This window comes from Protopterus annectens, chromosome 2.part1 (genome assembly GCF_019279795.1).
Source record: "Protopterus annectens isolate FY-2018-M chromosome 2.part1, PAN1.0, whole genome shotgun sequence".
NCBI classification, from domain to species: Eukaryota; Metazoa; Chordata; order Ceratodontiformes; family Protopteridae; genus Protopterus; species Protopterus annectens.
This window is the reverse complement of record NC_056729.1, coordinates 1341147374-1341170784: the sequence shown is the minus strand read 5'-3', so window position 1 is coordinate 1341170784 and position 23411 is coordinate 1341147374. Positions and strand designations below refer to the sequence as shown.

Below are 23411 nucleotides of genomic sequence, written 5' to 3'. Positions count from 1 at the left end.
CCTTGGGACCCTGGGATATAGTTTCGGGTCTGCAAGAGGGGCCTTGTAAAGGTGGTGATGAGTGTCTGGCACCCTGTAAAATCTGTCTGGTTTGGCAGGAGCTGGAGGTAAAGAATCTGGAGCGGAGCAGACATCATTGAAAGCATCATCCACCACAGAGAGAACAGGAGGTATAGCTAAGGGCCTGTGTTGTGGAAGGTGCAGAAAAGTCCTAAGTCTTTTTCTGGAGTCTGAAAAATCCTGTTGCTGCCATTGGAACTGCTCGCATGGCATGTAAGGTTTCCCCAAAGGAAAATTCTTCTGGTGGGGAAGCAGCTGGAATGGATTCTTCAGCATCAGAGTCTTCAAAATTAGAGAAAGGAGCCTCTGGCTGGTCAGTTATGTCTGATTCATCGGCTGAATCATCAGATGACACTGGCTCAGGGGGCTCTGCCCTAGGTCTCTTCTCTGGGGGCTGAGAGGCCCTGTCTGGGTGAGATTGAGATCCTCTAATTAAATCTTCTGCCAGAGTAAGCATTTGAGAACTAGAGGAGGGCCTGGTTGAAGGGGGTTTAACAGGCACTGTTTTAGTAGTCTTGGCTGCTTTAGCCCTGGCGAAGGCCTTAATGGACATGGCTGCTGGAGGCCTAGCAGCACCACGTGCTGGGGTAGAGACATCCAAGGGAATGGTGTCTGATAAGTCAGTGGCAACCACCGTAGTGGGTATAATTTCTGAGGCCGATTCAAGAATGGTAGCAGGGGCCTCAGTTGTAGAGATAGATTCAGCTGTACTTTGATCAGTTTTCTCGGTTTCGGCCGAAACCGGGACACTCATGATTTGCTTAACCATGGTTTCAGCCGAAACCGCGGACCGCGAGTGTCGGTCTTTATCTTTGCGTTTTTTGGCAGATTGGGTAGTCGGAGGATCCGACGGCATAATGTACGCAAAATCAGAACCGAAAAACTGTTCAGCAAACTCCGACTGACGCCTAAGCGTTTGTCGGTTGAAAGAAGCACAGGCCGAACAGGCTGCTACGTCGTGGGCTGGGCCTAAACAAGGCAGACAATAAGAGTGGAAATCTTTATGAGGTATTTGTTTCCCACAGGTTAAACAATTATTAACTTTTTCTGACATCGGCTGAGGCAAGAAAGAGTCCCCAACGGGGTACTTAGCTTTAGCAGTCTTCGAAGTAGTATTCGGTAGAAGTAATCTCTGGATCCGACCGACCGGCACTTGCGAACAGCTTCTGCTTCGGGCGCCACGCGGCAAGAAAGACTGGGGAAAATGGCGTCGGCTGATGCCTTTATACCCGAAGACCAACAGAGATGACGTCGGGTGAAGTGCGACATCAGCCGAAGCCGGACCCGGACTTTGGAATCCGGCCGACTGAAGGGCTGCCTGACGACAGGACAACCCAGTTGTTATGACTGCAGATGCATCCATGAAGGACATCAGAGTTTGCAAAACTGCAACCACAAGGAGACCCCATTGCAATACCCGTCTTTTGAAGGTAAAATTGCCCTTTGAAGGTCAAAAAATTATTAAACAAAACCAATTCCAATAGAGCTTCTACAAGGTTCATTTGATCATTGGGGGCATTTTTCCTTAACATAAATTCCCTTGTCCACTCAATGCCTAAATTTTGGGGTATTACTGTGTACAAGTCTTTGATGTCCACCACCAAGAATGTACAGTCTCGATCAAACACCATTTTATCAATGCCTTGTAAGAAGCTCCAGGAGTCCTTGCAAATTTGTGGCTCTGTTTTCAACAAGGGTTTAAGAATCTCGTCCACCAGCTTGGCACAAGCATACGTGATGGACCCTCGTCCATCAACAATTGGTCTAAAAGGGGGGTTTTTTAAATCTTTGTGGATTTTTGGTGTGCCAAACAAAGTGGGAATTTTTGGCGCCGACATGTTTAGGTAGTGTAACGTATCACTATCTATCGTCCCTTCAATGAAAAGATCATCCAGAATACCTTTGATTTTGTTATAGGCCATATGTATTTCATTCAAACTGGACTGTAAATAAGTGTCAGAGTCCAAATGCTCAAGTATTTTTCTATCATAAAGATATTCATCCATAAATACTAAACCCCCTCCTTTATCTGGAGACATAACCCTTATGTTACATTCATTGAGAAGAGATATAAAAGCTAGTTCATCTTGAGAGATGTTAGTTTTCATGTTGTGGGAATTGGCTCTATGTTCTACCATTGACCTTAAGTCATTCTCACATATTTTCTCAAAAATGTTCAGGGAATTATGTAATGGGGGATTAAAAATGCTTGAAACTCTATGAGTGTTCAGAAGGGACGGTGTGTTACCTAGTCTAAATGCCAAATTTAGTTTACGAACATATAGTTTCAGATCTACAATAGTACTAACTAAATTACATTTACTGTCTGGAACAAAAGTAAGCCCTCTAGAGAAAAAGTCAATAAGCTTTTGTTCCACTGTTAGTACAGTATAATTGTAGATCTTGAAATCTCCTTGTTGACTGTTTAAAACAGTAGGACCACTGTCTTCTATGTTAATTATCTCCTCCGCTGGTTCCCCTTCCTCCTCCTCTGCGGTCTCCCTCTCTGGTTGAATGTAGAATTGTTGTTGTTCCTGCTCGTGCCAGGGTTCGGGGCATCCCCTGACATATGAAAACCCTGATTGTTTCCATTTGCATTACGGGCATGTTCACCTTGATTATAATTTCCCCCATTCGCATTAGCATTATTTACATGATGACTTTGATTCCTGATACGCTCACTCCTTCTAATTTGTGGCATATCGGAATTGTCATCCCCATCTTGTGAATCCACCTGAAGAGAGGAATCAACAACTTGATTGTCATTTGTATTCAACACATTTGCTTGACCCAAAGGGGGAGGGGGGTAAGCCCTTTTGTTGCTGTACTCTTTAATGTCTCTGTCAATTTTTCTTTTCTTATTGGCAACTAATTTGTTAATAGTTGCATCGATACTAGACAGAATCCTTGTATAGTCATATTTACATCTTATAAACTCGGAATGACCTTGTAGAAAGGCTTCCAATTGAGTTAACTCCTCATGCAGTGTGTTTAATTCCACATTATAAAAGTTAATAAGAGAATTCAGAAATTCAGCACCTTGTTTATCAAATAAACCAAGTAGTTCCTGATGAAATACTGAATTATTAATTAATCCTGCAGGGTAACGCCACTGGTGTAACCCTTTTGGAATTATTTTTAAATTAATACATTCCTGGAGGTACGAGACTTCTAGTTGAAGTTTTTTACAGCGGAATAGTTTATTATCAAACGTGTTAAGTTTGTCAATAAAAGTAGATGAACTCACCATGTTATTGTCCGTATTTTCAACTCCATTGCTGTTCACATTGTCTAGAGATGTAAAAAAGTCCTTCTTAGCTAAAAAATTAGCCATCGACGGGATTGATGAAATATCGTTTGCCCCCTGAGGTCTCGGGTTTATAATTATCCCAGTGTTGCTATTTGCTGTAACGCTAGCTCCATTTAGGTTTATTTCTGTTGAATTTACAGTTTCTTGTGCCCTGTTAGGCATGTTACAGCCTTGCACACGCTGAGCTGGCTGAATAGATCCTGTTGGCAAGAACGTCGATGTAACCCCACTGGTGTTCCCACCAGGAACTATCTGCTGACTGAGACTGTTCCTGGCCACGCATTCTTGCACTTGTTGGGATAAATTATCTACTTTAGTTAAAAGCATATTCACTAAAGTAGTGAGGTCCATTGGCGAGTCCCTATTCATAATAGCTTCATCTTCATTGTTCCGTGTACTAGTTCCGTTTTGCTGTACACTAGGAACTAGTTCTTCTTCTTGGGAAAATAAAGGTTGTGACCCAGTCCTATGATGCACGCTGCTCTGCCCCAAGGTAACGTTTCCACTCGACATGACAAACTCATAAAATACTAAAACAAACCAAAAACTGAATCCAAAAAGAAGCAGAAACGATCCAAGCAGAGGCCAATTGATTGTAAGCGCTTTCGGTCGAGGTAATACCCCAACCTTCTTCAGACATACACGATTTTACAACCCTAATGCCTTCTTTAAATATATATCCCTTAATTGGATGATACCTACTAATTAAATGGTAATTAAGCCATTAATTATATTAAAACTTTAAAAATATTACTTTAAAAATATTACAAGAAGGCTGCAATTTTCCCCACATAAACCATTAATACAAATATATATATACATAAATTAACTATATATTAAATCTTTACACCTTACACATTAAAAACCACCGGATGTTAAACACACAAAAAATTTGTTAACTTGTATAAAAAATTGTATAAAAAATTATTTATACATTTATTTATTCTACACTAAACTATATTATACTATATTCTGTCTGATTGCTAATGCCCAGTATTTACACAACACAGCAAATACCAGAAGAAAACAAAACTCGCCAATTCACATTTTTTTGAAAATACTTGATTTAGAAATGTTTCACATAAAACATTTTTAAAAATCAGAATGTCAAAACATCTATAAATGTTTACATTTACAGAATATCTATAAGATATAAATTTATTTACAAATTATCTATGCATAGTCAGCTATGAGCTGCTTACAATCAATAAACAGTCCGTGCATCAATTGGCCTCTGCTTGGATCGTTTCTAGTTCTTACTGTATGGAGATTTTTTTTCCAGGACCCACTGAAAGCAGACACTAGTGGTCCAGCCAGACTATCCTGGTAAACAAAAGTTGAATAAATAAAAAAAATAAATCCCAGGCCAATAAAAGTCCTGCATAATACGTTTCTTTGTACGCTTTATGCCCATATGACCTGCAAAGGGAATGTTATGTGCTATGGCTAAAAGTGCCAAACGGTAGGCTCTGGACACTACCCACCCAGTGTTCTCTCACCTTCTAGTCCTCCCTCAGGAGTCCACTCTCTATACAGTAACCCTTTGTCCCAGTATACAGATTCCCCCTTCACTTGAAAAGCAGGTGCCTCGCTAGCTACCTCTCTCAGGCCTTGTAATGTAGGGTCTCAGAGGTAAATCTGTCTCAACTCTCTCTTGGTAACCCCTTCCCAGCTCCCCTTCCACAGGAAGTATGGTATTCTCTGACAGTGGTGCCTCACTGTCAGCCTGGGTACTACTACTCACCTCTTTGCTTGCAGTCACTCTGTCCAAGGGAACATCAGTACCCACAAGAAGCTGTGGCTCACCTTCAGTCTCACTGCTACAGGGTAGCTACCTCCCTGAAGTAACCAGTTCAACAGTCCTGGCTGCAAGTGTGCAGTCTGTCTGGGTCCACCCCAAGGCTACCAGACCCACATGCTTGTCTCCAAGTCTGAATGTGTGTAAATGCATGCACACAAGGTACTGCATTATCAGAATCATTCCCTATCAGGACATTGCAGGGATATCCTCAAACACACCTACTTGCTGGCTTCCTTTTCCACCCTCCCAGTCAAGGTGAACCCTATCCAAAGGTATTTGGAATGGGGTCCCTCCTAAAGCTCTGACTGGAGTAGACTGCCCAAGCAAGTAGTGCTCCTCTTTAACCATTGCAGGCTTCACAATGGTTAGGTCAGAGCTGTGTCTCCCTTAGCAGTGGCCTCTTTTTCATCTACTAAGATAGGATATAACCTCTTGTGGTAGTTTGGTACCATTGTTGTTGCGAGACAACTTACTGCTGGCATTCTGTCATTCCCACTTACTGGCTCTCCCACCTTTTGTTCCCTGACTTGCCTCTGTGAACATCTATATGCTATATGCCATCACTGATTGCATTTAAAACATCTAACCCTTGATCCTGGACATGGTGCCTGGACTAGTGGCTTCCCCTGCTACTGGTGGACTCTGTTGGGGCAGTCTAGGCTGCTCACCATGAATTCCCTTAGACCCATGAGCAGCACTGGGTATCCCTTTCCTGTGCAGTGATGCCCTGCTTGCAAGGTATAGGTCTCCCATCTTCCTCAACTCATCTGTTGTTACATTCTCTATCCACTAGCCGGACTCTCATGTCCTCAGGCAAAACACTAAAGGGTTGTTCCCTCACGAAATGTTCTGCCAGCCATTCAAAAGTGGTGACCTGACATCCACCCACCTACCTATGAATATAAGTGCTTAGTTCAGCAACATATTCACACACACTTTCATCTGCCTTGCATCTATGCTCACAAAACTTTTTCCTGTAAGCCTCAGGTGTTAACTTAAAGCATTCTAGCAGACATGTTTTTTACAGTATTACACTATTTACATACCCTTTCAAACATATGAATGACACTATCAAACTTACCCCCTCTGTAACTTGTGGAAGAAATTTATTGATGTTTGTTGCTTCTGGGGGTTGGTTACTCCCTTCCCATTTACCTCCATGACCCTGGCATAGAGTCAGCATTTTCTTCTCATGTTGCCTCTGCCTCTCATTCTCCTCAGCTTCCACATGTCGCAGTTTCTCATTTTTCTCCGCCTCCAGACATCAGCTTCTCATTCTCTTCAGCCTCCAGGCATCTCAGTCTCTCTGCTGATTCTGTTTCCAAAAGTTTGGCCTCCAGTTCAAGTCTCTAACTGCAGATGGATTTTTAAGTCCACTGCAGAAATGTTGAGCTGTCCATTTTCTGAGAGTTGTACATCCCCACGGCCAGTCTGATTGTCCTCTTGGTTGCTAATCTCCGATGTAGCTATGACTAAAGCTGCAATCATGTCTGCCTTAGTCAGGTTGGCATGCACCAGTCCTTTAGCTTGGCACATCTCAGCCAACTGGGTCCTTGTCAGCTTGCCATACTCCTCTGCTGACATGCTTACCTGCTCTCCCTGACTAACTAAGCTAACAAAAATAAATAAATAGAACAATTGTGATATGAAACTCTGAATGTTCACTGTGTGGCTGACAGAGTACAAACACCTTCATTGACTACTGTTCACAGGCTACAGGAATTCAATATAAACACCACTGAATCCTAATTAATATGTGAAGCGGATATCAAACCACTGCACACCAATTAATATGTGATGTGGACATCACACCACTGCCCACCAATTAATATGTGACTCCTCAACACCGGCCCAGTAATCAAGGAGCCAGAATCCTCACCACTGGCAACAGTGGGGAACGTACACACTGGGAGGATGACAAGTACACACACATTAAAGTGCAATTTCCCTTAAGAGCACACAGCAACCACAGTCAGTCTGGGGCTGGTTTCTCCCTTTTTCTCCAGATCCCCAATAAGACTCCCCACTGGCACAGCTATAGAGTTGGGACCTTAGTCAGGGTTCCAAGCCAAGTCCTCTAACACTCTCTCTGTCCAGCTAGTGCTTCGTGTCCCTGCAAAAGTAGCTGAAACACACACACACACACACACACACACACACACTTGGAGATTTGTTTTATACTCACACACACACCTGGGAAATGCTGACACAGGTTTACTATCTGTACCCCTCTTCTGCCCAGACTATAAGGTAGTTATCAATGCCACTAGAATCCCTTATGAGCTACTTTAAGGCCCTTAACAAAGAGTGTACAATCCTACTGTGTAATGTTACTATTAATCCAAATGGTAATTTGACCAAGCACCAGGCTATTAGGAGTGGCCTGTACAGTGTCAGCAAATAGATATGCAAGTACTCTAAAAGCGTACATATCTCTAAAAAGACCAACCACAAGTGAAATGTTTAAATATATTTAATAATAAATAATAAAAGAGCAAGGCACTACTCCATAAACAAACACAGTTACTTCAGCATTCAAAATCACAGGAAATATTTAAAACAACCTTACAAGACAGTCTCAAATAAATAAAGAAAATATTTAAGCTACACTTTACTATATTCTTATCTGACTAAGAGTTGCTATACCCTAAAAACTTACTTACAGCAAGGCAAGTGCAGATGTGGTGAGAGTGGATGTTTCCAGGTCAAAGACAAAATACAAAATGCCCTGTTTCTCTCTCTCAGATAGTTGTTAAATTAATATCAAATAATTTGACATCACTTTTTGTCACCTGACTTCAGTTCCTAGGCTCACAAACAACCCACTGCAGCTAGTAGCATTTAACATCTTTCTGTGAAAATAAATAGCCTTCAGATGTTTGCAACTGCTAGAAGACATAAAACAATAAAACACTTCTACAATTCAAGCCTAGCAATTAATTCTCTTCCAAGACAATACAAAAAACTTCTTGCTCTAGACATTGTGTCTGCAACTGCACTGAAACTGAGATTAACATCTTTTGTTTACAGCCCAGCTATACAGTAACTTAACTTCAACAATTCTTAAGTTTGCAGGTTAATCTCCTGTTAAAAATATATATCTCTAAACTGTTACAATAGTGCATAAAAATATCTCTTCAGCATATGTCTATGCAATGACATACAATTCTAATATAATGGTAACATAAGCAATTGCATGCTGTTGATATTCACAAATGACATATAAGTATTTACAAAATTCCAGACAGCTGTGCTAGCAGTATCTACTTTTGTTACATTTCTATATAAATCATATTAATATTCACAAATGGCATAATTATTACAAAATTCCTGACAGCTGGGCTGGCAGTGTGACATTTCTCTCCCAACCCCCCTGAAGACTTAAACTAGTATTTCAAGTGACCTTTGCGAAACACCACTCAAGAGGGTGAGTCTATCTGGGAATACTATACCCATACCCTGCCTTGAGAACCCATCTGTGTTGGCATTGCTAACCCCGCTGCGGTGCTGCACTGTCATGTCATATACCTGCAACCCTAGGCTTCACCTTAGTAACTTGGTATTTTACTGGTTGGCTTGATGTAGCCACATTAAGGGATTGTGGTCTGTAACTACAGTAAATTTCCTTCCATTCAGATAAGGCTGAAGTTTCTGCAGTGCCCACACTATGGCTAGACATTCCTTTTCTACAGTTGCATAGCATTCCTCCCTGGGTTGGAGCCTACAACTGAGATTTACTACTGGGTGCTTTTCTTCTTCTGAGGAGACATGGCTGAGTACAGCTTGCAACCCATGGTTTGAAGCATACACCTGCACAATAAACCCTTTGCTGTAATCTGGACTGGTTAACACAGGGGGTCTTCCCAAAGCTCCTTTAAGCTTCTGGAATGCAAGCTGACATGTTGGGGTCCACATTACGTTAGTTGGCTTGTTTTTCCATATCAGGTCTGTGAGGGGAGCATCTATGGTGCTTTATCTGGGGACAAACTTTCTGCAGTAGGCTGCTGCCCCCAAAGAATGCCCTCACCTGCTTTTTGGTAACAGGGGCAGGCCATGCCTGAATGGCTTCCACTATGGCAGGTTCTAGCTTGATCGTACCACTACCCACTCTATGTCCCAGGTAGGAGACCTCTGCCATACCCACCTGCATTTGCTGGGCTTAATAGTCAACCCTGCCCTCTGTAGTCTGACCAGCACCTCTCTGACATGCTGAAAGTGCTCTTGCAAGTAATGGCTGTAGATGGTAATATCATCCAGGTAAGCAAGGGCAAAATCTCCTGCTCCTGCTAGGATATGATCTACCAGCCTCTGGAAAGTCGCTGGGGCATTTTTCTTCCAAAAGGGCATCTTTGTGAACGCATACAAGCTGAAAGGAGTCAGAAAGGTTGACCTCTATCTAGTGTTGGGAGTCAAGGGCACCTGCCAGTAACCATTGGTAAGATCAATAGTGGTAAAATACTTAGCCCCACCCAGCTGCTCTAGGACTTCATCTATCCTAGGCATGGGGTAAGCACCTGACTCTGTGTGACTATTTAATTTCCTGTAGTCCACACAAAACCTGGTGCTGCCATCCTTCTTTGATACCAGCACCACTGGGGAGGCCCAGGGACTGCTGGACTCCTGGATTACCCCTAGTTCCAACATTTCCTGTATCTAGTGTCTGTCTTATCAACTAAACCAGCCTTTTTTTTTTTTAGGACTTGTGTGTAAATTTTATAGTATGAGTGTGTTCAAGTATTGCTTATAAAGTACATTCTCTACATTTCTCATTTTTGACATGTTTTGTGTGACTTTATAATTAATAGTTCAAATGTCTTTTGTAAATATCATTGTCCTTATGTATTGGTGTTTAACTTGTGGAGCTTTTCTCCCCGGAACTCTACTGAAAATGGACATATATCCAGTTGGACTAGCCCGGTCAACAAATGTAAAATAAATAAAAAATAAATCTCCTCCCTAACAGTCTGTTTGACTCTCCCAGGCACCCTATAAGGGGTCTGCTTAATAGGCTTTTGGGTCCTGTATCCACATGGTGTTGCACCAGGTGGGTGCACCCTGGTTTCCCAGTGAAAATGTCCCCAAACTCCTGTAACACTGCTCGGATTTCTCAAACCTGGGTAGGGGATAGCTTCTGGGACATTGCTGTCCCTTCCACTGAGGTATCAGTCCGAGCCTCACTGAGGATATCAGTCACCAGATCCCCGGCCGACTCCTCCTGCTATCCACTGCAAATACCCAACACAAAAGCCTCCCTATCATGGTAAGGTTCCATCATATTAACATGGTACAACTTATTCCCCTGCCTAGCAGTTCTACCATGTAGTTAGCATCACTGGCCTTCCTTACCACATTGAAAGGTTTCCCTGTAGGCTGTCTGCAGCTTGTTGTGTCTGACAGAAATGAGAACCATTACCTGCTGCTCCACATCATACTCTCTAGCTTGTGCATTCCTGTCATACCAGACCTTTTTCTGCTGTTGGACTTCTGACAGGTTCTCCTGGGTCAAGCCCATGAGCTCCCTGAGCCTTGTCCTGAAGTTTAGGACATATGCCACAACAGACTCCTTGTGGGATTCGCACACAGCCTCCCACTTATCTCAAATCAAATCTAGAGGTCCCCCTCACCCTATGCCCATACAGCAGCTCAAAGGGTGAAAACACAGTGAATTCCTGGGGAACCTCTCTGTAAGCAAACAATACATGGGGCAGATATTTGTTTCACTCCCTCTTCAACTGGTTTGCAAATGCCTGAAGTATGGTCTTGAGTGTAGAGTTTAACCCCTCTACCAGACCATTAGTCTGGGGATGGTAGGGGGTGGCCTTTAGGTGCGTCACCCCACAGTGCTTCCATAGACAAGTTAGCAGGTCTGACATGAAACTGGCACCTCTGTCAGTCAGTATTTCTTTTTGGAAACCTACACTGCTGAAGATCTCTAACAAAGCATTTGCCACCTTTTCTGCCTCAATGGAGGATAGGGCCACCACTTCAGGGTATCTGGTGGCATAAACTACAACCACTAGGTTATACTTTTTGCTTGTGGAACGTGGGGTACTCAGAGGTCCCATACAATCCATAGCTACCCTCTGAAATGGCTCCTCAATCACAGGCAAAAGCATCAAAGGAGCTTTTATCTTGTCCCCTGCCTTGCCTACCTTTTGGCACTGCTCACAGGTCCTCCAGTACCCTGTTACATCTCTGGAAATCTACCATGGAATACTCTACCTCCCAACCTCACACTACAGAACTATTCCACTACTTTCAAAGACCTCCTTAAATCTTACCTCTTTTCCAAGCCTCTATGCAACTGCACTACACCCTCCTGAAGGCTAACCCAACACAACAGCCTACCTCCCTAAGCCTCTGTAGCACATTTGTATAAAGCTCTACAGTTGCCTTGTGTACAAATTGTATACAGTATAAATATCTTCTACTATGAAAATGCCTGGCACATATTAACTATGCTATACCATGAACCTGTTATACTTATTGCACTCCAACTTTGTATCCTTTACAAATATTAGCTATCTTATATCATGCTACTCAACTGTCTCTTCCATGTTACTTCCATGTTACTGTACAGCCTACTATTAATATTATGTACAACCAGTGTAGTTTCTTACTGTATAGAGCTTTTTTCCCCAGGACTCCACTGAAAATGGACACTAGTGGTCCAGCCAGACTATCCCGGTAAACAAATGTTAAATAAATAAAATAAAATCCCAGGCCAATAAAAGTCCTGCATAATGTCGAGTGGCCTCCGAAAGACATGCATGAATGGGCATGCCTTCGCTGAAGGTTGGGCGTCGGGCTGGCAACTTGGCATCATAAAAATCGACTGCCAAAGATTAGCAGACCGGAGTTCCGCTGTGGCAACCCCTAACCGGGGGTTTTAGCCAAAAAGAAAAACAACATAATATGTCTCTTTGCACACTTTATGCCCATATAACCTGCAAAGGAAATGTTATGGGCTATGGCTAGAAGTGCCAAATGGTAGGCTCTTGGTACTACCCACCCAGTGTTCTCTCACCCTCTAGCCCTCCCTCAGGGCTCCACTCTCTATACAGAAACCCTTTGTCCTAGTATACAGATTCCCCCTTCCCTTGAAAATCAGGTGCCTCGCTAGCTACCTCTCTCAGGCCTTGTAATGTAGGGTCTCAGAGTTAAATTTGTCTCAACTCTCTTATGGTAAATTCTTCCCAGCTCCCCTTCCACAGGAAGTCTGGTATTCTCTGAAAGTGGTGCCTCACTGTCAGCCTGGGTACTACTACTCATCTCTTCCCTTGCAGTCACTCTGTCCAAGGGAACATCAGTACCCACAAGCAGCTGTGGCTCACCTTCAGTCTCATTGCTACAGGGTAGCTCCCTCCCTGAAGTAACCACCTCACCAGTCCTGGCTGCAAGTGTGCAGTCTGTCTGGGTCCCCCCCCAGGCTAACAGACCCATATGCTTGTCTCCAAGCCTGAATGTGTGTAACTGCATGCACACAAGGTACTGCATTATCAGAATCATTCCCTATCAGGACATTGCAGGGATATCCTCAAACACACCTACTTGCTGGCTTCCTTTTCTACCCTCCCAGTCAAGGTGAATGCTAGCCAAAGGTATTTGGAATGGGGTCCCTCATAAAGCTCTGACTGGAGTAGATTGACCAAGCAAGTAGTGCTCCTCTTTAACCATTGCAGGCTTCACAATGGTTAGGTCAGAGCTGTGTCTCCCTTAGCAGTGGCCTCTTTTTCATCTACTAAGATAGGCTAGAACCTCTTGCGGTAGTTTGGTACCCTTGTTGTCATGAGACAACTTACTGCTGGCATTCTGTCATTCCCACTTACTGGCTCTCCCACCTTTTGTTCACCGACTTGCCTCCGTGGACATCTATATGCCCTCACTGACTGCATTTAAAACATCTAACTCTTGATCCTGGACATGGTACCTGGACTAGTGGCTTCCCCTGCTACTGGTGGACTCTGTTGGGGCAGTCTAGGCTGCTCACCATGGATTCCCTTAGACCCATGAGCAGCACTGGGTATCCCTTTCCTGTGCAGTGATGCCCTGCTTGCTAGGTATAGGTCTCCCTTCTTCCCCAACTCATCTGTTGTTACATTCTCTATTCACTAGCCAGACTCTCATGTCCTCAGGCAAAATGCTAAAGGGTTGTTCCCTCACCAAAAGTTCTGCCAGCCATTCAAAAGTGGTGACCTGACATCCACCACCTACCTATGAAAATAAGTGCTTAGTTCAGCAACATATTTACACACACTTTCATCTGCCTTGCATCTATGCTCACAAAACTTTTTCCTGTAAGCCTCAGGTGTTAACTTAAAGCATTCTAGCAGACATTTTTTTACAGTATTATACTATTTACATACCCTTTCAAACATATGAATGACACTATCAAACTTACTCCCTCTGTAACTTGCGGAAGAAATTTACTGACGTTTGTTGCTTCTGGGGGTCGGTTACTCCCTTCCCCTTTACCTCCATAACCCTGGCGTAGAGTCAGCATTTTCTTCTCATGTTGCCTCTGCCTCTCATTCTCCTCAGCTTCCACATGTCACGGTTTCTCATTTTTCTCCGCCTCCAGACATCAGCTTCTCATTCTCTTCAGCCTCCAGGCATCTCAGTCTCTCTGCTGACTCTGTTTCTAAAAGTTTGGCCTCCAGTTCAAGTCTCTAACTACAGATGGATTTTTAAGTCCTCTGCAGAAAGGTTGAGCTGTGCATTTTCTGAGAGTTGTACATTCCCACGGCCAGACTGATTGTCCTCTTGGTTGCTAATCTCCGATGTAGCTATGACTAAAGCTGAAATCATGTCTGCCTTAGTTAGGTTGGCATGTACCAGTCCTTTAGCCTGGCACATCTCAGCCAACTGGGTCCTTGTCAGCTTGCCATACTCCTCTGCTGACATTCTTACCTGCTCTCCCTAACTAACTAAGCTAACAAAAAAATAAATAAATAAAACAATTGTGATATGAAACTCTGAATGTTCAGTGTGTGGCTGACTGAGAGTACAAACACCTTCAGTGACCACTGTTCACAGACTACAGAAATTCAATATCCACACCACTGAATCCTAATTAATATGTGAAGCAGATATCAAACCATTGCACACCGGTTAATATGTGATGTGGATATCAAACCACTGCTCACCAATTAATATGTGACTCCTCAACACCGGACCAGTAATCAATAAGCCTCAATCCTCACCACTGGTAACAGTGGGGAACGTACACACTGGAAGGATGACAAGCACAGTAAAGTACAATTTCCCTTAAGAGCACACAGAGACCACAGTCAGTCTGGGGCTGGTTTCTCCCTTTTTCTCCAAATCCCCAATAAGACTCCCTACTGGCACAGCTATAGAGTTGGGATCTTAGCCAGGGTTCCAAGCCAAGTCCTCTAACACTCTCTCTGTCCAGCCAGAGCTTTGTGTCCCTGCAAAAGTAGCTGTAACACACACACACACACACACACACACACACACACTTGGAGATTTGTTTTACACTCACACACACACCTGGGAAAGGCTGACACAGGTTTACTATCTGTGCCCCCTTCTGCCCAGACTATAAGGTAGTTATCAATGCCACTAGAATCCCTTATGAGCTACTTTAAGGCCCTTAACAAAGAGTGTACAATCCTACTGTGTAATGTTACTATTAATCCAAATGGTAATTTGACCAAGCGCCAGGCTATTAGGAGTGGCCTGTACAGTGTCACCAAATAGATATGCAAGTACTCTAAAAGCATACATATCTCTAAACAGACCAACCACAAGTGAAATGTTTAAATATATTTAATAATAAATAATAAAAGAACAAGACAATACTCCGTAAACAAACACAGTTACTTCAGCATTCAAAATCACAGGAAATATTTAAAACAACCTTGCAAGACAGTCTCAAATAAATAAAGAAAACATCTAAGCTACACTTTACTATATTCTTGTCTGAATCTAAACGAGTTGTGATACCCTAAAAACATACTTACAGCAAGGCAAGTGCAGATGTGGTGAGAGTGGATGTTTCCAGGTCAAAGACAAAATACAAAATGCCCTGTTTCTCTCTCTCAGATAGTTGTTAAATTAATTTCAAATAATTTGACATCACTTTTTGTCACCTGGCTTCAGTTCCTAGGCTCAAAAACAACCCACTGCAGCTAGTAGTATTTAGCATCTTTCTGTGAAAATACATAGCCTTCAGATGTTTGCAATTGCTAGAAGACATAAAACAATACAACACTTCTACAATTCAAGTCTAGTAATTAATTCTCTTCCAAGACAATACAAAAAACTTCTTGCTGTAGACATTGTGTCTGCTACTGCATGAAACTGAGAGATTAACATCTTTTGTTTACAGCCCAGCTATAAAGTAACTTAACCTCAACTATTCTTAAGTTTTGCAGGTTAATCTCCTGTTATATATATATATATATATATATATATATATATATATATAAACTGTTACAATAGTGCATAAAAATATCTCTTAAGCATATGTCTATGCAATGACATACAGTTTCTAATATAGTGATAACATAAGCAATTCCATCCTGCTGATATTCACAATTGACATATAAGTATTGACAAAATTCCATATAGCTGTGCTAGCAGTATCTGCTTTTGTTACATTTCTATATAAATCATATTAATATTCACAAATGACATATAATTATTTACAAATTCCCGATAGCTGGGCTGGCAGTGTGACAGATGTTATGCTGTAATCAATGACTGACCATCTGATGAGGAATGAGTGGGAATGGTTGCAAGGGAACTTACTGGTTCGTGGGCACAAGGAAAGAAAAAAATGGGAAAAATGACTGGATAACTTCCCAGTAAATAAAACTAAGGAGATAGAAACACATCCACATTAATAATGAATATGAATGTACAAGGAGCTGCAGCTACAATGAGAAAGTAGAATACTAGTTTTCAGAAGTGGCTGAGTAAATGCCTAGCAAATACACATTTCAGATATTAGTATAACATCTGTTTAATACAACGTAAAATGCTACAGGCAAACCATGAAACCTCTGCAAGTCTATTTTTTAAATTAATAACATTCATTATGATAACAAATTTTGCTTCGATAGTTAAAAAGCATTCTCATCAATGTCAGAATTACACAATGTTCACTACTCTACTTATTATTCAATTTAACTTCTCCTACCTGTCTTTGACTTTTATCATTCATCATAAGGCCTAAATGAAGCTCAAAAAAGTTCATAATCAGAGATCTGGAGAAGTAATCTAATGCATACGAAGCAGCCAAATAAGGAAAGAGACGCCATTGCTGAAAAAATTAAATTAGGACCAAGTCAGTTAAATGTTAGTACAATGTGCATGAAAAATACTACACATCAGAAAGATGTTTGGATTTTATAGCTAATAGTATAGCATACACACAGATAATAAACCAACATTCAGACAACAGCAACTAGAATAAAAATAAGTTATTCATTTACACAGAAAACTACAAATTCCATTTTTTTTTCAAATATTTTTGGATTTACCTGCAGCAGCTTGCAGAAATCCTTATGCAGTAACAACACTGAATAATATTCATAATTAATTTAATTTTCAACAGTTTATATATTCAGTAATGAATACTCCTTTTATTTTTGACCTTGTATTTTATACTCTTCATTATTTTCTTCCTTGTAAATAGTACAATCATAGCTCCATCACTTTGGTGTTATAAGATACTATCACAAAATGATATATTGCATTGTTGTTTTGAAATTGTGTTGTACAGCACTATATGTCTTTCTTTCCTTTACACTTTGTACTGTTATCTTTCATGACTTTGTATTGTTTTATAATTGTCAACAAGTATAATCACTAATTGTAGATTGTAGGCCAGATTTACGAAAGCTTGCACGGAGTTGTAGAGTAGAGTAAGACCTCAGACAGCCAATATGTCTGCCGAGCGATCCAGCAACAGCCGGCAGAGGCGTGCATAAGAGCTTCTAAAGCTACTCTTGCACGGACAGCGTCATGGTATGCAAATTACCTCATTTGCTGCTGAAAGCTATGCAAATTAGGTAAATTTGCAATCCAGGAAGCACTAACCTGTCCGTGGAAGAGTAGTGTTATTTGCAGAAATGTACTCCATTGGTAACGGAGTACCGTTCTGCAAATTGCTAAACGGAGCTATGACAGCTCCAAATAAAGGATGCATCCAGTTGAGGAAGCATGCCAATGGCCAAATATAAAGCCATTGCCATTTTTAAATGTTTAAAATGATTAAAATCTAATTTTTTTCAACCCGATCTCCGATGTTTAAGCATAGCGCAGTGCCGCGCAAACGTGCAGCACTTAAAAAACAATAAAATCATTTCAAAATAGCCAAAAATAAGCATTTTCACTAAAAAGCTTATCCTGCCATGCAGGTGAATGGCAGGCTGAAGACAACATGGCCACTGAGTACTGGTTGCTAAGGGGGGGAAGCTCAGTGTGAGAGATGTAACCAAGCATTAGAAGGCAATCCTATGCAAATGAGGATAAGGACAGTGAATCCCAATTTTCCCCAGCATGTGAGCCATGTCCCAAGAGTGTAAGTGTAGGAGTAGGTGAGTAGTGGAGTAGAAGATGGGTGACATCATGAGGGAGTATGTCAGAAAGGTTGTATGCTTATTGGAGCACAGTGTCCTGTGTTTGCCCTGAGTTGCTCAGGATTGCAAGAGGCGTGTCTACAGTTGTCCGTTTTGAAATCCAGAAACCAAAGGTGTACGCAGTGAAAATATATGAAATTTCTTGCAAACGGGCAAACAGCGTGTGCGCGTGTTTGCGCTTGTTTGCATGGCGCTGCCCCGGGCAGAAACAGAAAGGGAAAAGGAAGGAAAAGAAGTAGTAGTAAGTTAACCAAGGAGAACTAGCAGAACTGCCAGGTGAAATATATCAGAATCAGCCAAATATACAGGCAGCAGACTAGCCCAGCCCAGCCCAGCACTTTAAACTCTGCAAACAGCATTCTTCCCTGTTTTTTCCCCAAGAACTCTGCAACACTGCAGTAAACAAGGAGGGAAAGCTTAAAAACTTTAAAGTCAGACAAAATGTTAGGGCTGCTCTTGCTATCATAAACCAACATGTGCAAGGTGCTGAGGGTGGTGATGTGAATGCTGCTGAGCAACCCACAGTGAGGAGACGGAGAAGAGTGTACAGACCCAGGGTAACCTACCAGGGGCTACATGAGCTGGAGATACTGGAGCACTATAGGGTGGACAGAGACCTCCTGCAGCAAATTTTTGAGCTATGCCGGCCACGCCTCACACACAGAACCAACAGAGAGGAACCCATCCCAGTGGATACCAAGGTATGTGTTGGCATAAGAATACTAGCTACAGGTACCTTCCAGAGATCAACTGGTGATATGATGGGGATTTCACAAGCATCAGCATCCAGGGTACTGCACCAGTTCCTGGATGCCATGTCAGCACATGTCGGTGAGCACGTATATTTCCCCAATTCCCATGAGGCATTGGCCAGCAATATGCATCTTTTCCACCAAATAGCAGAATACCCTGAGGTAGTGGGTGCAATAGACTGCACGCACTTACACATCAAAGCACCACCCGGTGAGCAGGGTAGGGTCTACATCAACCGCAACGGCTTCCCCTCCATCAACTGTCAGGTTGTGTGTGATGCCCAGGGCATAATAATGAATGTGTGTGCTGGATGCCCTGGAAGCTATCACGAGTCCCACATCTGGCATCTGATGCAGCTGCACCAGAGATTTGCCAATGGGGACATCCCTGACGGTCACCAAGTGGGGCCTCATAATGAGCAGAATTGCTCTCCCTTCAAACACATAAGATGGCACCAGTGTATTCGGCTTGCTGTTTGAGAGCCCTACCAATTTCTTTATGTTTACTGCTTTTTGCGTGTGTTTGGCAGTATGTGGACTTGGCAATTACTTATGACCGTCGGTCATTGATTGATATTGGTGTCTCTGCTGGATTACTGCCGTTTGGGGGAAGTGTTTATCGAAGCGTGTTTTCTCCTTGTTTGGATCCTTTGGCGGAGTACTGTTTAACTGTCCCGCCGTTGTATTCTATTGGAAGGAAGCTGAAGAAGCGTAAGAAGCGGGGTTGCTGTGGAGGACGGTTAGTCAAACTGAAGACACTGGTAGCTTCTTTCTCTGGTGTTTTGGGAGCTAAACGAAGGCTGTTTTCTGGGTCTTTGGTGTCCTGGCAGACGTGGGATCTTATGGGTTCGTGGAGTATCCCCGTTGTTGGCTTTTCGGTGGGGGATTGTGCTTCTTTCCCACTGTTTCAACGGTGTTGCTTGAGAGGAGTGGATCCGAGGAATCTAAGACTGGTAGCCAAAGCTTTGCCTGCTGCAGGAGTTTCGTTAACTTTAAAGTGGGGACTGGTGAATGCCAGGTCAGTAGCTAATAAGACATTTGTTTTAAAAGAGTTTTTTATGCAACATGCATTGGATATATTTTGCATAACTGAGACTTGGATATCATCTGGTGAATGCAGCACTGTGAATGAATTGGTGCCGGCGGACTGTGTGCTTATTAGTGTGCCCAGAGTGGGTTGGCAGTTATTTGTAGAGCAAATCTGCTAATTAAACAACTTTATTACAGTAGTTTTGAATTATGTTTATTTGAACTGGGACATTTAAGTCCACTTCTTTGTGCAGTGGTTTATAGATCTCCAAGATATAATAAGGACTTTATATTGGAGTTTTCCGAATTTTTGACTGAGTATGTTTTACGCTATGATCAGATTATATTACTTGGGGATTATAATATTCACGTTTGTTGTCCAGATAAGCCACTTGTTTCAGATTTTTATGATTTGTTAAATTGTTTCAGTTTAAATCAGTGTGTTGATGGGGCCACTCATGTATGTGGTCACACGCTGGATTTGGTATTATCATCTGGGCTTGTTGTGTTAAATCTTTGCATTCAAGATGCTGTGTTTTCTGACTATAAACCTATTGTATTTGATGTTAAGTTGCATCCTAGTGTAGATAAGCATTCTGTTTCAGTTAGACTTAGACGTTTTTTTAATCAAGACGTTCTTGAGAAGTTTTCTTTATTAATTAAAGAAGCTATGATTCATTTTTCAGAATGGTCTACATTGAATGGATTATTAAGCTGTTTTAATGAGACCTGTAGGGATATTTTGGATATTATTGCCCCTCTGCATTTGAAAAAGAAAAGTTCAGTAAGAAATCCGTGGGCAACGGATATTACTCGAGCTGCAAGGAGGGAATGTAGAAGATGTGAAAGGCAGTGGAAGAAGAGTAAGCTTTATGTATTTTTAATTGCTTTAAGGGAAAGTTGGAAGGTTTATCAGGACACTGTAAAATCTGCGAAAAGTATATACTATTCTAACCTTGTCTCTGAAAACTCTCATAATCCTAGGATTTTGTATGATGTAATTGATTCTGTTTTAAATGCTCAAGATTATTTTCCAGTTCAGGCTTCAACTACAATATGTAATGATTTTCTCAAATTTTTTATGGATAAGGTTGCTAATTTAAGAATGACTGTGCCTGTAGTTTCTTTACAGGGTCCTTCGATTCCGGTTTCTAAGAAATTATGTACTTTTAATCCAATATTATTGTCAGACTTGATTAAAATGATAAATGAGGCTAAGCCTAGTGGTTCTCCTGACAATGTTTTACCATTGTTTGTTTGTAAGGATGTGTCTTTAACAGTGGCCCCAGTTGTACTGACAATAATCAACACTAGTTTAGTTTCTGGTGTTGTGCCCAATGATTTTAAAAGAGTGGTTATACATCCACTATTGAAAAAATCGGGGCTTGATGCATCCGTGTTAGCTAACTATAGGCCAATTTCTAAGTTACCTTTTTTGAGTAAGGTGATGGAGAGATGTGTTTATGGCCAATTGTTGGATTTTTTAGATAAAAACAATTTCCTAGAAAATTTTCAATCTGGTTTTAAACCATTACATAGTACTGAGACAGCTTTGTTGAAAGTTATGAATGATATTTTTCTTGCGACTGATGGAGGAAAATCTGTATTATTAGTGTTGTTGGATTTAATAGCTGCTTTTGATACAGTTGATCATGAGGTGCTTTTGCACCGTCTTGAACACTATGTGGGAATTACTGGTTCGGCGTTAAATTGGTTTAGGTCTTACCTTTCTGATAGAATGGTATGTGTTCAGTTGGGTGGTTTTTCATCTGATTTTTTTCCATCTTCCTTGGGGAGTTCCACAGGGCTCAATTTTAAGGCCTTTGTTGTTTTTTATTTATATTTTGCCTCTGGGAGATATCTTACGGAAATATGGTATTGACTTTCATCTGTATGCTGATGATTGTCAACTTTATTTACCTTTGGATGAGGCTGTTGGTCGATCAATGTCAAAGGTTCTGGATTGTTTATGTGAGCTTAAGACATGGATGGTGGAAAATTTTCTAAGTCTTAATGAAGGGAAGACAGAAGTGGTGCTCTTTGGTTCAAGTTGTTATACTGATTCCTCCATGGTAGATTGTGGTGAATTGACTCCTTATTTGAAGGATTTTGTTATTAATATGGGAGTAAAAATGGACAAAGATCTTTGTTCTAGGAGTCATATAAATAAGGTTGTGGCATCTTCTTTTTATGAGTTAAGACATTTGGCTAAGGTGAAACCATTTTTTCTAGGTGTGACCTTGAAACTGTGGTGCATGCTTTTATAACTTCACGTCTAGACTATTGTAACTCCATTTTATTTGGAGTGAGTCAGGGTGCCTTATCTCGTCTACAGCTTGTTCAAAATGCTGCTGGGAGATTTTTGGAAGGCAAACGTTAGTTTGATCATGCTATGCCCATATTGGCAGCTTTACATTGGTTACCTGTTTTCTATCGGATTCGTTTTAAAGTTTTGTTATTAGTGTTTAAAGCCTTAAATGGTTTGACCCCAATTTATTTATCAGAGATGTTGCATCCTTATGTTCCTGCTCGGGCACTTCGCTCAGAAGATTTGTCTTTGCTTGTGGTCCCAAGGTCACGATTAAAGACGAGGGGAGACAGAGCTTTCGCTGTCGCACCTCCAAAACTTTGGAATGAGCTTCCACTTTATATTCGGCAGTCTTCTTCAGTGGCAGTTTTTAAATCAAAGATTAAGACTTATTTTTATGATTTGGCTTTTAGTAGTGTAGGATGATTGATTATATTTGAATGTTATTATTTTGTATTTTTTGTAAAGCACTTTGGTGGCATTTTATGTCTGTAAGGTGCTATATAAATAAAATTTGACTTGACTTGATGCTGGATACGCACTGGAGCCGTGGCTGATGACACCCATTAGAAATGCACATACACCTGAACAAGAACTCCATAATGAGGCACACGCAGAAACAAGAAACATTATTGAGCGTGTGTTTGGGATGCTCAAGTCACGGTTCCTGTGCCTGGACACATCTGGTGGAGCCTTGTAGTACTCACCAACTACATGTACCCAAATTGTCATGGTATGTCCCATGCTACACAATATGATCCTGCGAAAACAGCTGCAGCAGGAACAGCATGGGGCAGGGCCAAACAGACCCCCACCATTGCCAAGGCCTGCACAGGTACAGCGTGACTCAGAGGAGGAACAACCTGAGCCTGCCCCAGTAGGCAGAAGAAGGAGTGCCCAGTATGCCCTGGCCTTGGCAAATAGGCACGCATAGCACATACACTGACTCAGTAGGAACCCTGGAAATGACACCTCTCTCTGACTCGTACATACAGTAAAAGGGATGCCTAACTTGATACTACCTGTTTTCAAACAAGTATAGGGAGTGTACTATGTGCATCCGACATAGGCAGCCCTGCAGCACCACCTGAGGCATGCGTGCCCTATTTTAAGCAATATAAAGTACTGCTATGCACATTTTACCAGTATTGAGCATATTTAAATACAATTGCATGTAGCTGCTCACCACACTAACCAGAGCAACGTCGGACAATGTTGGGGAATGTTGGGCAATGTTGGGCAAGGTCGGGCAAAGTTGAGCAAAGTCGGGTAAACATGCTCACACCTGCTTTACTGTTCCTTAACCAGTCAGGTCTGCCCAGCAGGAAAATCAAAAGCAGTGACAGGGCTCGAACTCAGGATACTGTGCACTACAGTCACAGTACTGAACCACTAAGCTATGACAGCATTTCACTGGCACAGACACAACTTAACTCACTCACACATACCAGTTGGGGGGGGTCACATACCTAACAGTCACAGCCAGCAGGACAAATGTAGACAAACGCAAACGCAAACACAAACAAATGCTGTATCATAC

At 41.8% G+C, this 23411-nt stretch overlaps 1 protein-coding gene across 1 annotated transcript in view; it reads right to left on the bottom strand.

Annotated features, from left to right (window-relative positions):
- Positions 1 to 23411, bottom strand: part of ACOX3 (acyl-CoA oxidase 3, pristanoyl) — a 1839061-nt gene that overhangs the window by 823274 nt on the left and 992376 nt on the right. Inside the window, exon 10 of the mRNA XM_044062802.1 lies at positions 16339 to 16461. Within this exon, the coding sequence (XP_043918737.1) occupies positions 16339 to 16461 (123 nt within the window). The remainder of the gene's footprint in view (positions 1 to 16338; positions 16462 to 23411) is intronic.